This window comes from Dendrobium catenatum, unplaced genomic scaffold (genome assembly GCF_001605985.2).
Source record: "Dendrobium catenatum unplaced genomic scaffold, ASM160598v2 original_scaffold_210612, whole genome shotgun sequence".
Classification (NCBI taxonomy): Eukaryota; Viridiplantae; Streptophyta; class Magnoliopsida; order Asparagales; family Orchidaceae; genus Dendrobium; species Dendrobium catenatum.
In genome coordinates, this window is record NW_021529024.1 from 55,364 (window position 1) to 67,256 (window position 11,893).

Consider the following 11,893-nt stretch of genomic DNA (forward strand, 5'->3'; position numbering starts at 1 on the left):
ATAAGCATGTAACGGAGCTCATCACCAAAAAAATTACAATTTCTAAATAAAACTTTTTTTATAACTGTATCATCTGCACTGCTAAAAATTTTCATGATAACTTTTCTTTGATAATTTTACAAAACCAACTACCTGATAATTTCATTGTTACTTTTATTTTTTCATTTTAAGAATTTGAATGTTCAACATGCAAATGCAAATACATAGGCATAGACTTCAGTAGGTACTCTCGGTGTAATTTATAAATAAGAAAATTTTAAACAAAATGTCTCATATCCAAACATTTATAGTTTTGTTGCCTTGATTTTAATAACTGAGAGAAAATTCATGAGTACCACTTAAATCATTAATATGTTAGAAAATTTCAGATAGGATGCATATACTTACGAAATATACTCCACTATTTTGCACATAAAAAAAAAAGTGATTGCTGAAAACAAAATTAATAATTTATGATATGTTTAACTTTGAATTCTATACGCCAAATGTCATATTTTAGCAAGCTTGTACTGGTGAAAGAGTCACACAATAGAAGAATCTGGGGTAGCTTCTTTAAGACTTTCAGATCTTAATTTCATGAGCAGCCTGCCCAAATAATTCAGGCCCTCCCCTTCTCGACCACCTCCCCAGAATAGATCATGTGGCGAAGCTTCAACGAGAACAAATCCTACCGTTGAGCGCAACAAGGAGTTCAAGTGAGGGTGCATTGAGAACTTACATCTGAGACCCCTGTACATGACATCAATCTTCACGGTATCCCAATCAGGATGTACCTGCAATTCTATAAAAATATGAGAACGCATAACTGTCAAAATCCGATCAACAAAAATACAAATTAAAACAACGTCAAGCATCTATCCACTCCAGGTCTATAAATAACCATTCTACTAAGCTTTACAACAACACAAAAAATGGCAGGCACCAGGAGAGTTAGACACCATAAAACAATTCAGCACACATTGGTAATGACAGGTAGATTAATGGGTTAGCAATGATCGGTTCATAGAAACATATAATTCCTAGATGTTCAATAAAGAATGATCAGTAGTTGACAGCAACAAAATAGGAAATTAGTTTATATTATCAGAAAAAAATTCTCAAATAATTTATTTACATACACCCAGTCTATTGTATTTGACAAACAATTTGATCTAGGTTCACCGATATCAAGGAAGCCAGATTTTATGATTGACGCATAATTCCTCAAACAGTAAAACTGAGTAAATTCATTTCTAAAGAGCAATTTTTCCTTCATCTAGACCTATGCAGCAGATAGCACGTGCTTGATGAATGTTCCTTTCATAGAATGTTCATTATGCAAAAACTATGCTATATATATATATATGACATGGTATGCTCAGTCTTCAATCTATGATTATAACATCCATGTTATGATAATTATTATGCTCACTGTACGGTTTATACTAATGATATCAATATTTCTCTATGTTATGACCCTATTTGATATTAATATGATTACAATGCTGCTGCACGTAAATCATTTTAATGATATGAATATGTTATTTCTGTGAATATTATTACGGGTGCTAATTGCCATGATTATTGCATTCATTGCCAAAATAAATTATAAGCCACTTGCCATGATCATAAATTTTCAGCTGTTATCTTTATACCTTAGAAATACAACACATGCATTTTATTGTTTGACCCTTTATTGATCTCTCTAAGCTTAAGTTATCAAAAGTAATGTCAAATTATTGAAAAAAAATCTTTGAATAAATCTATATTTCCTCACAATATTTAAACATTCAATCACTATCACACATATTACTTCGAAAAATACTATGTTTTCTACTATTTAGAAAATAATTTTACTCATTTGGTTATATATACAAAAGATACTCTAGTATATGTTGATATCATTTTATGTCACATGGGCTTTAGTGGGTTTCTAAAAGCTAACATTGCTAAGAAAAAAATGTAAAAGTTAAGTTTATAACTAGTTGTATTTTGAATTTAGATGCCCTGATTATTATTTTGTAACATGAATCCATATCGTCTTATCAGTTTCTACAGATGGCTCTTTTGAACCTTCACCTAATCCACTCCCACCAACAGCAGAGCTCATTTTGTTTTAAAATATACTAGTGTAACAAACCAATCATACATAGGAATACATCAAGTTAAATTGATATGAAGTGAAATCAAAATATCCTAATAATAAGACAACATGAATACAACAATATACCGGTCTGTCGAGGATCCAAGGGGGCACTGCCCCGTGGCAGGGTTCGACCTATTTTGAAGTTCTGCTTGTTTTTAAGGTTCGTAAGTTATTTGTATGGGAAGATACTGAGCGGTACCGAGCATGTACCGAATGGCACCGAACATGTACCGAGCGATATCGAGCATGTACTGAGCGGTACCGAGTATGAACTGAGCGATACTGAGTATATACCTAGCGGTACCGAGCATGTAAATTAGCTTTTTCAACAATGAAGAGAAGAAATGGAGAAATCCACTTACAAGTCTTGGCTCTCTTGCGCGCAGAAGGTGCTCTGTTTGGCGTTGATTGCGAACTTTGCCTCGGCTGACCGCATAAATCACGCAGAAATGACGAGCTCGGCTTGGCTTCGGCTCGAGCAGGAATGACGAAGGAACGGGAGGCAAAGGCAGCGGGCTCCATTTGGCGTTGGCTGCGATGTCGCTCGGTCCACCCTAGAAGATTTCTTTCGTGGATCGGAAAAATAGGTCTTCTCATTCGCGAAAAAGGCTAAATAGAACGAATCGGACGATTTTCTCATTTAATAACCGGACACGCGTGTCAGGTTTTAATTTTAATTTTTTTAATTGCGACACTCCAATGCCGTGTCAGACATGTGTCCATGCAGTGTCAGACGCGTGACCGTGTCCGACACGTTTCCAACACTGCATACCCTCTTTAAGCGGAGTGTCGGTGCATCATAGGCGCAACCCTTGCACCTCCAATGTTCTAATCTTACATCCATATATTCTAGCAGTGTAGCCGGTAGTGAGGGCGAGGGTGTATGATCTCCAATGGCTTTTCTCAGTTGTGACACATGAAATATTGGATGGATAGTTAAAGTTAGTGGCAATTATAGGCGATAGGCGACTACACCAATGCGCTCCACGGCCTCATAGAGCCCAAAGTATCGGGGGATAGCTTCTCATTCCCTTGTCAAGCTAGAATCCTCTATTTGTAAGTTTGGATCTTCAAATAAACTCGATCCCCAATCTCAAACTGCACATGCCTCCTATGTCCATCTGCCCGCTTCTTCATAATTTATTTTGCTCGCAGTAGATGTCCTCTCAATTCTATCAAAATTCGACTGTTTCACTTAAGTACTGTTCCACTGACGACACTGGGTGTTGCCATGCCCATAATGTAGCTGATGACAAGGATCCTTCCCATATAGGATTTTAAATGGTGTTGTCTGAGTAGTTGTATGATATGAAGTGTTATACCAATACTCTTCCTAGGCTAACCATTTGGCCCACATTTTTGGTGTATTTGAGATAAAGCAACAAAGATAAATCTCCATAGTGTGATTCACCACCTTCTAGCCATTGAGGGGTGATAAGCAGTACTCCACTACAAGATAGTCTCTTGCATCTTAAATAGTTCCCTCCATAAATGACTCAGAAATACCTTGTCCTAATTAGACACTATGGACTCAGGTATGCCATCCCAATGGACCACCTCTCTAATGAAAGCGATTGCCACTGATACCTCGGTGTATGGGAGGCGTAGGGGAATGAAATGAGGGTATTTTCTCAATCTGTCCACCACCACCAGAATCTAATATTGCTAACATAGGGGCACTAGTCACATCTTTCTTCAAGTCGCTGCTCAAATGTTTGAGTGACTGTCTCCCCCAATTTGAAATTATCTTTCTTTAGCTGCTTTGTCAATAGCCAGGCTATAGAGCTATATCCCTTCACAAACCTTCTATAATATCCTATGAGTACCTAAGAAACCCCTTAGCCCCTTCAAAGTTTTAGGCACTGGCCACTCCACCATTGTCTCTTTCTTGGTTGGATAAGTTGACACCCCGACTTGAGACACTATATGTCCCAAATACACCATCCTATGCTGCCCAAAAGAACACTTCTTCAATTTGGCATATAGTTGGTGCTTCTTTCAAGTTCCCAAACCATCCTCAAGTGCTCCAAGTGCTTCTCCCATGACTTGCTATAGATAATGATGTCATCAAAGAATACTAGAGCAAACCTAAGAGGATAAGGCTTAAACACCTTATTCATGAGTGACTATAAAGTGACATGGGCGTTAGTGAGACCAAAATGCATCACCAAGAACTCATAGTGACCCTCTTAAGTTCTGAAAGCCATCATATGGGTGTCCTTCGGTCGCATCCTGATCAAGTGATACACAGACATCAAATTAATATTTGAGAACACCACCGAGCCATGCGACCCATTTAGCAGCTCATTAATGATTGCTATGAGAAACCTTTCCGATATAGTCTCCTTCTTCAAGCCATGATAATATACACAAAATCTCCAATTGTCATCATTCTTTTTCACCAATAATATAGGACCAGAGAAAGGACTCATACTGGGCTTGATGATCTTAGCTCCAAGCATCTCCCAAATCAACCTCTCTATCTCATCCTTCTGGACCTATGGGTAGTGGTATGGTCAGACAACAATGGGAGAGACTCCTTCCTTCATAATAATAGCATGCTCGTGCTCCCGTGAAGGAGGCAATCCTCATGGAGGTTGGAATACCTAACTGAACTACTGGAGAAGCGGCTGAACTACTTTTGGAATGACCTTTATCTCTCTGGTGTCTCCTCGCTCCAAAAATATAGAGCTCCACCAAGAACCCCACTCACCCTGTATGGTACACACCATGATTTACAGGAAAACCATTGCTTTGGATAAACTAGGGACTTCATTAAATCACCACCTTTCTACCCTCCACTTGGATATCTATAGCTAAGGTCTTCTAGTCAACCTTGGTCTCCCCAAGGTTTGGAGCCACCTCATACCCAAGATCAAATCCACAATTTCCAACTCCAGTGCAAAAAAATCATCCCTAATGCTAATCCCTAAGAGATTCTCCTGCTCTTCTCCACCTCCCTTATGTCCATCATCACCCCAAAGTATCCCGTATCTACCAGCTTCAGCCCTAGCTTGTCAACCACCTTATTCGATATGAAATTGTTGGTATCCCCACTATCCACAAAAAGGTGGAAGAGATATTTTGCTAAGCTTTTCAATGAAGATTATGATAATACGATTGACTTAGTAATCTTTGCACTCTAAGTGGAAATAGAGATTTTTATTTTTATCAACATATTAATAAAACTGAAGTTAGAGAGGCTTTAAAGAAAATGAAGTGTGGAAAAACTATTGGACCTGATGATATTCCAATAGAGGTGTGGAAATACTTATGAGATGAAGAAATTTCTTGGCTTACTAAACTTTTAAAATATTATTTTGAGGACTAAAATGATGCCAAATGAGTGGAGAATTAGTGTGATAATTCTTATACCGATGAATAAAAAAAAGAAATAAAAAAAACACAAAACCTGAAGCAACCCAAAAAAAAAAAAAGCACAGCGTAAAAAACAAAAAAAAAAAAAAGGGTAAAACAAAAAAAAAAAAAAACCAAAAAAAAAATATAAAAAAACAAAAAAATAAAGCCGAACCAAAGGCGAAAAAAAAAAACAAAATAAAAAAAAACAACAAAAAGGCTGACGAAGCAAAGATCAAAAAAAAAAATAAAGACAAACAAGCCTTAGAATCATAAATATTAAAAAAAAAAATTATTCATAAACCAACACACAAAAAAAACCCCTTGATCGTGAATTAATGGATATAAAAAAAAGTTTATTTCAATGCCACTATCATCAATTGTATTAATAAAGAAAAAAAATATAACTTGAAATTGAACCCAAGTATACAAATATATAAGAGATTTTTAATGATTTAAAAAAGCAAGTGATGCAAATTTGAATCTTACTTATAAATGATTCTAAAAAAAGCAAACAAATAAGACCTCGATGATGAATGATGTTGGCTATGACATATGATATTATGTAATATCAACAGCACTAACTTGATAAAATTGCAAATTTGATGTAGTTTTGGTTCCTAAGTTACAGTTTCATTTTTGGTTATATATGATGCATTCGCTTTTCGCAGTAAATATTCATAGACATTCTTTTAAAACAAATACATATTCCTCTTTTAGACCTTTAGATTGTTGCTTAGAGTATTTTGGTCATTAGTTCACTAATAGGAGGAAGAGTTCGATTTTTTATATGTTGATTATAAGATACTTTCTTAGGTGTATTTTTAGCAATAAGTTTTTTGATTGTTTTTGAGGATTTTAAAAATTTACAAATGTTATTCAAAGGTGGATGCGTTTAGTAGCTGCAGCAGCGTAAAACTTGTTGAACAATTATGACATGAATTCTAAAATATGTTAATTGCTAGGGGCGCCCTGATACGACTCGTATTGTCCTGAAACAGTGACAAGTGTGAAGGGCGCTGCCGACGCCCAGGCAGTGTAAATAAAGGTTCCTACATAAGGAATAGTGTGGCAAAGGAAGTTGTCCATTGGAAATAAAATTAAGATAGAACTTGGAATATTAGTTCCCTTATAAGGAAATTAATGGAATTAAGTATTATGATTCATAGGAAGTTAAATATTTTGTGTTTCACGGAAACTAATGGGTTGGAGAGAGAGCTAAGGAAATTTTAGTTTATGATTCAATAAAAATTTAAAGTTATTATCCGGGTAGGAGTCGTATAGAAAAATGGTTAGTTATTATGATAAGAGTTTTTAAAGAATAATTTTTATAAATTTCATAAGGTGAAGATGGAATTATAGTTTAAAGATTGTTTTGTGATAATTGTTAATATTATAAGTGTTTTATGCTTTCAGTAGTTGGATTATAAGTTTTTCTAATTAAATTTATGGAATGACTAAAAATAGTACAAAAGCATTACCTTGATGAAAGAGTTTTTTATTGAAGGAGATTTAAAATGACATGTTTGATAGACGGTAGATGATTCTTAAAGCATTCAATATGGTCGGCCATGATTGAAGACCGACGATAAAAGTGGCAAGACATTATTAAATTTTTGTTTAGCTTATGATTTTATTGCTATACCTTAGTTAAGAAGGAATGAGCATCTCATCACATTATAAAAAATGGACTATTAGTATAACCCAGATTTGACTATTTTGCTTATTAGAAATTAAATTCGTTCTAGATTGCAAAGATTTATAAAGTTATTCGATAGTGATAGTTTATGTACCCAACATCGATTATTAGTTGACTTTTAAGATACAGGATAATAATAAGAATAGAGTAAACATTTCTAGGACTTAGATGGGGGCATTGTAAGATTATTAACAAAAATTTTTGAGAGTTAAATTTAGATCATAAAGATGTTGTCTGGTATGGAGCTAATGTAATGTGGGAAAAAAGTGGCTTGATGGAATTAAGACAATTTGCAAGAGTGCTTGAGTACAAGAAACTCCTAATAGTAAAATAGGTGGTGAATCCCAATTGGCAAGAAAAGATTACCAAATAAGAAGATTGTTATAAGAATATCGTTTAATTTTTAACAATTCTGATAATGTAGACATAAATATAAGTGGCCTCGTAAGATTATAGCAAACACATTGCGATGCCCAAAGACATTAGCTTTTTTAGCAATTTATATATAGATAAAATACTAAAAGGGATAAGATATATGTATAAGTAGCCAACAAGACGATAGGAGTTAGTAAAGGATTAGTTCAAGTACAAATTATTAAGGATGAGATAAAATACTTTCCTTAGACAAGATTGTATTTCAAACAAAGGTCGGATGAGATATTTTTGCTAATTATTTTAATGACAGAGTTGAGAAAAGAAATTGACTAATAGTGACCTTAGCATCCTAAATTAAATAAGATTCTATTTTTATCGCTTTAGTACAAATGAGAGTTAGAGAGGCGTAATACAATTGAAGGTGAAAATATATGATCTGAATACTATTCCAATACCGGTATATATAGAAAATTTAGCGAGATGAGGTTTTCTTGCTTACTACAATTTTATACTATTTTGAAATAAAAGATGCAATGATGGAGAATGGTGGTTAATTTCATAATTTTTTAAGAATAAAGTTTAGAGCACAGGTTGTAGAATTATAGAGGTATTAAGTAAATGTGTCATACTATTAGAAACTATTGGAGCGAGTTATGCAGAAGCATAGCGTTGTGGCTGATACTAATGTTTTCACAAATCAATTTGATTCATGCCGGTAGGGTCGACTATGGAAGCCTATTAAAATTAGAGGTTTGATGTAAGGAAGTATAGAGAAAATAAGAGGAAATCTATATTATTTATTTAATATTTAGCAAACATGATATTTGGGATAAGTTCAAGAAGGCTATGGAAGTTCTTGAAAAAGGAAAATCAAATACATGACTTATATTCAAATTCATTAAAGTATGTATGCTAGGAGTATGACTTGTGTTCAAACAAGTTGTTATATAGATTAATATAAAAATTTTCGTTGGGTATACATCACAGTCCAGCCTTAAGCCAACTTTTTTTATCACTGAATATTTTCACAGACATTTGCAGAGATGTACCTGGTGATGCTTTGGCTAAGAGAAGAATGATATCTTCTTGTTGATAAGCTAGAGAGGGAGTTGAAGGTAATATTGAAATTATGAGGTCAACCTTTAGAGTCTAAAGTTTTCGCTTGGGAAGTAGATCTCGACAACGGAATATATGGAGTGTTAATTTTAGTAGTATGACTTAGGACGGGGATTGTGACTTTGGCGATCAACATTAATAGATAACAGTTATTATATATTTGATCTAATAAGATTCAGAGTGATGATGAAATAGATGGATATTATCGCGATTCAGTTGGATGTTAAGTGAGGAAATGCATTCGGGCTGTTATCGGATATAGTACCCTCAAACTTAAGCGGAAAATCTATAGATGAGTGATGTGCCAATACTTTACCGGTTTGAATGTTGGCCATTAAAGAGAGCATTCAATTCTGAGTTAAGTTGTGCAGAGAATGGATGCCTTCCGGTGGATGAGTGAGCCCTTTTCCCTTGAGAAGGATACCGAAATGAGCATTAACGTGAAAAGTTAGGTAGCCCGTAAGAAAGAGTAAGATTAAGAGAGAGTGCTAATAGATGGAAAAACAACTCAAAAAAACTAACAAAAAAAAACGAAAAAACAACCCAAAAAAAAAAAAAAAAACTAACAACGCAAACAAAAGAACCAACTAAAACACAAACATATCTCACACGTCGGCCGCTCCATTCTGCTGCCCCTGTCCAGGTCGTGGAACCATAGCCTCACTGCCAGGAAAAGCTGCCACTCCTCTCGCCACCTTTACCCACCAGACGATACCACTACTCAGCTAGTTCAATAGTTCCTTCTAGTCGCCCAACGAAAAATACCACTTACAGTATCTCGAGATAAAAAAAACACGATAAAAACTAAAAACAAATAACGCGACGAGAGATTTGGTCACATAAAGGTCGCTTTCGATACCCGGTTATGGATAGCTATTAGATGTTGATTGTGGTTAAGAAAGTAGTGGCTGACCTAAAATATGGTTAGACAATTGAATGTCTTCTTTTATTAGAATTTAAACGAGAATTGCATTTTAATAGGACCAATGAAGAGAAGGGGAAAATAAATAAGCACCCACGTAGTGATAAAGGCTTGATGTTGTTGTGTGCTTCAAAATACAAAGGACATTAAAATAAAAGGTTTAAATTAGTCATGTGGTGAATTTGAAAATAATCTTTGAAATTTTTATGGAGAATGCGAGGAGCATATTTTTTTAGCACTAGAAGTTCCTAGCAAAATTATGCTCAATTCGCTGATTTTTGTACATCATATTTATGGTTTAGCTTGTCCTAACAGGAAATTTTAATCATGTTGAAAAAAGGTAACTATGGCTACATCCACTTTGGACTTTTGTATGCATGGGTGCAATCATCGAGTAAAAGATAAAAAACATTAAGCTTTGGATATTTATGTGTAAGACACATCTTGGTTATATCCATATGAATAGAGCAAAAAGAATTAATCTTTGGTCTTTGTCACTGTATGGTACATTGGTACGTTTTACTAATTAAAACGATTCTATGAATTTTTGATAGTGTATTTAAAGTGAATAGTTAAATAGGATATAATTTTGCAATATAAGAAGTAAGTAAAGACAGTGTGAAGTTATATCCTTTTTTATATATATAAAGATGTTTGCAAAAAATTAAATATATGCAGCTGGTTGGGTTAAATCGTTTGATTCGTTGAGTGTAGAACATCTCTTATATAATATTATGTCTGACAATCCTCATGCCTATTCCTCAAAGTAGATGACATGTAAATTACTGCACATCTTGATTTTGGTTTAGCTTTTAAGATATGTAGATAATAGGTGAATATTACATCATGTAGGACAAATGTGAAAGAATTTGCTTTAGGAGATTTCTAAAAACACATAACAGCCTTTATCTCGCTACTGAGCGCAGCTACATGAATTCTTTTTCTTCAATCGTGTAACCTTTAATATCAATATTTCATTTAATCTAATTAAATGAAATGTCATTTAGTATCTTTCTAACCAAGTCTGAATGTAGGTCTTCTACCTTTCTTAAAATAGTCAAATCTAATCTCACTCTCCTAAACTGGTCATCGGAAGGCCGCAGTACTGACCAAACCATTAGGCCTCTCTCTAGTCTTAGTGGTGTCATTGGAGCTACTCAACCTTTTCAGGATCATGCAAAATTAATATCAGTATCTAGAGCAAATCCATCACCACTGAGATCCTTATCAGCAGTACTTAACTTATTATTATGCTTATTCTATAATGGCACAATAAGAATATTCAAGTCTCACCACCATCTTATAGATTTTCCCCTAAGTTTTAGTAGTTCTTTTCTATTCACACAATAACCCGAAGCATTCTCCACTTCAACCGTTCAACTGATGCTACTAATAATATCTCCCATTCTTTCATCCTCATGCACAATAAGACCAAACATCTAAAACAATTTACGTATTATGACTCGATGCTCAAAGTACAACCCATATATTTATTATACTTAATTACATTCGTATATTGGCTTTTCTGCTCTAAATGAAAAACCTTTAGACCTCTATTGTTTCCCTATAATTCGAGTTACCGTAACTCCTCTTTAGATTATACAAGACGAATTATCAGCCAAAAACTTACCGGTACATTCTTTGCAAATTGGTCTACACCAACGGATGGCGGATGACTAAAGCCGAAAGATAAGGGCTCATGCTTTTGATCTATGATTTATTAATCGAATGTTAATTTAGGTGATTAATACTTCAGTGCAACCCCTTGTGTTTGCAGTACAAGTACAATCTACATACATATCCTAATGACTAAATATAGCTATTATAAACCATTCTTCTAAAAACCATGTAGTGCTTTGATCTACCTTCTCTTGAAATTTATATGCCTTCGTCTAAATCATGGGGATAGGTTACAGTACAAGTTCAACCATATATTTCTCAGTAACAAACTCATTCGATCGACCACATCGCAACCACCAAACACACATAGGTCCAACTGTCAAGTTAACGAAATGAGCAGAAAGACACCTAATTAATACGTCTACGGAACCAGGCTCGGCTGAATCCAAGCATTGATCTTTAGATGAACATATTTTCATACATCCCCATTAACTACTTGCATCCTAAAACTCTCTTCAAACGTATTATAATAGTTATACACAACAGAACCCATACAGTATTACTTTATAGTTCACACTAATATTATGCTCACTTTATTCTTTTTTTTTTTTTTTTTTTTATGTGGGCAATCACCTTTAATTTCTAAAAATAAGAAAATTTTAGCACACCTAATTTCCAT

The 11,893-nt window shown here is 34.4% G+C and overlaps 1 protein-coding gene across 5 annotated transcripts in view; it reads right to left on the reverse strand.

The window, feature by feature from the left end:
• Positions 1-413: 413 nt before the first annotated feature.
• The window catches only part of LOC110104591 (riboflavin biosynthesis protein PYRR, chloroplastic), a 72,062-nt gene continuing 60,582 nt past the window's right edge, over positions 414-11,893 (reverse strand). For all 5 annotated transcript variants that reach the window (XM_028692470.1, XM_020833764.2, XM_020833762.2 and 2 more), the window contains one exon: positions 414-773. In XM_028692470.1, the coding sequence (XP_028548303.1) occupies positions 522-773 (252 nt within the window). In that variant the 3' untranslated portion in view covers positions 414-521. The remainder of the gene's footprint in view (positions 774-11,893) is intronic.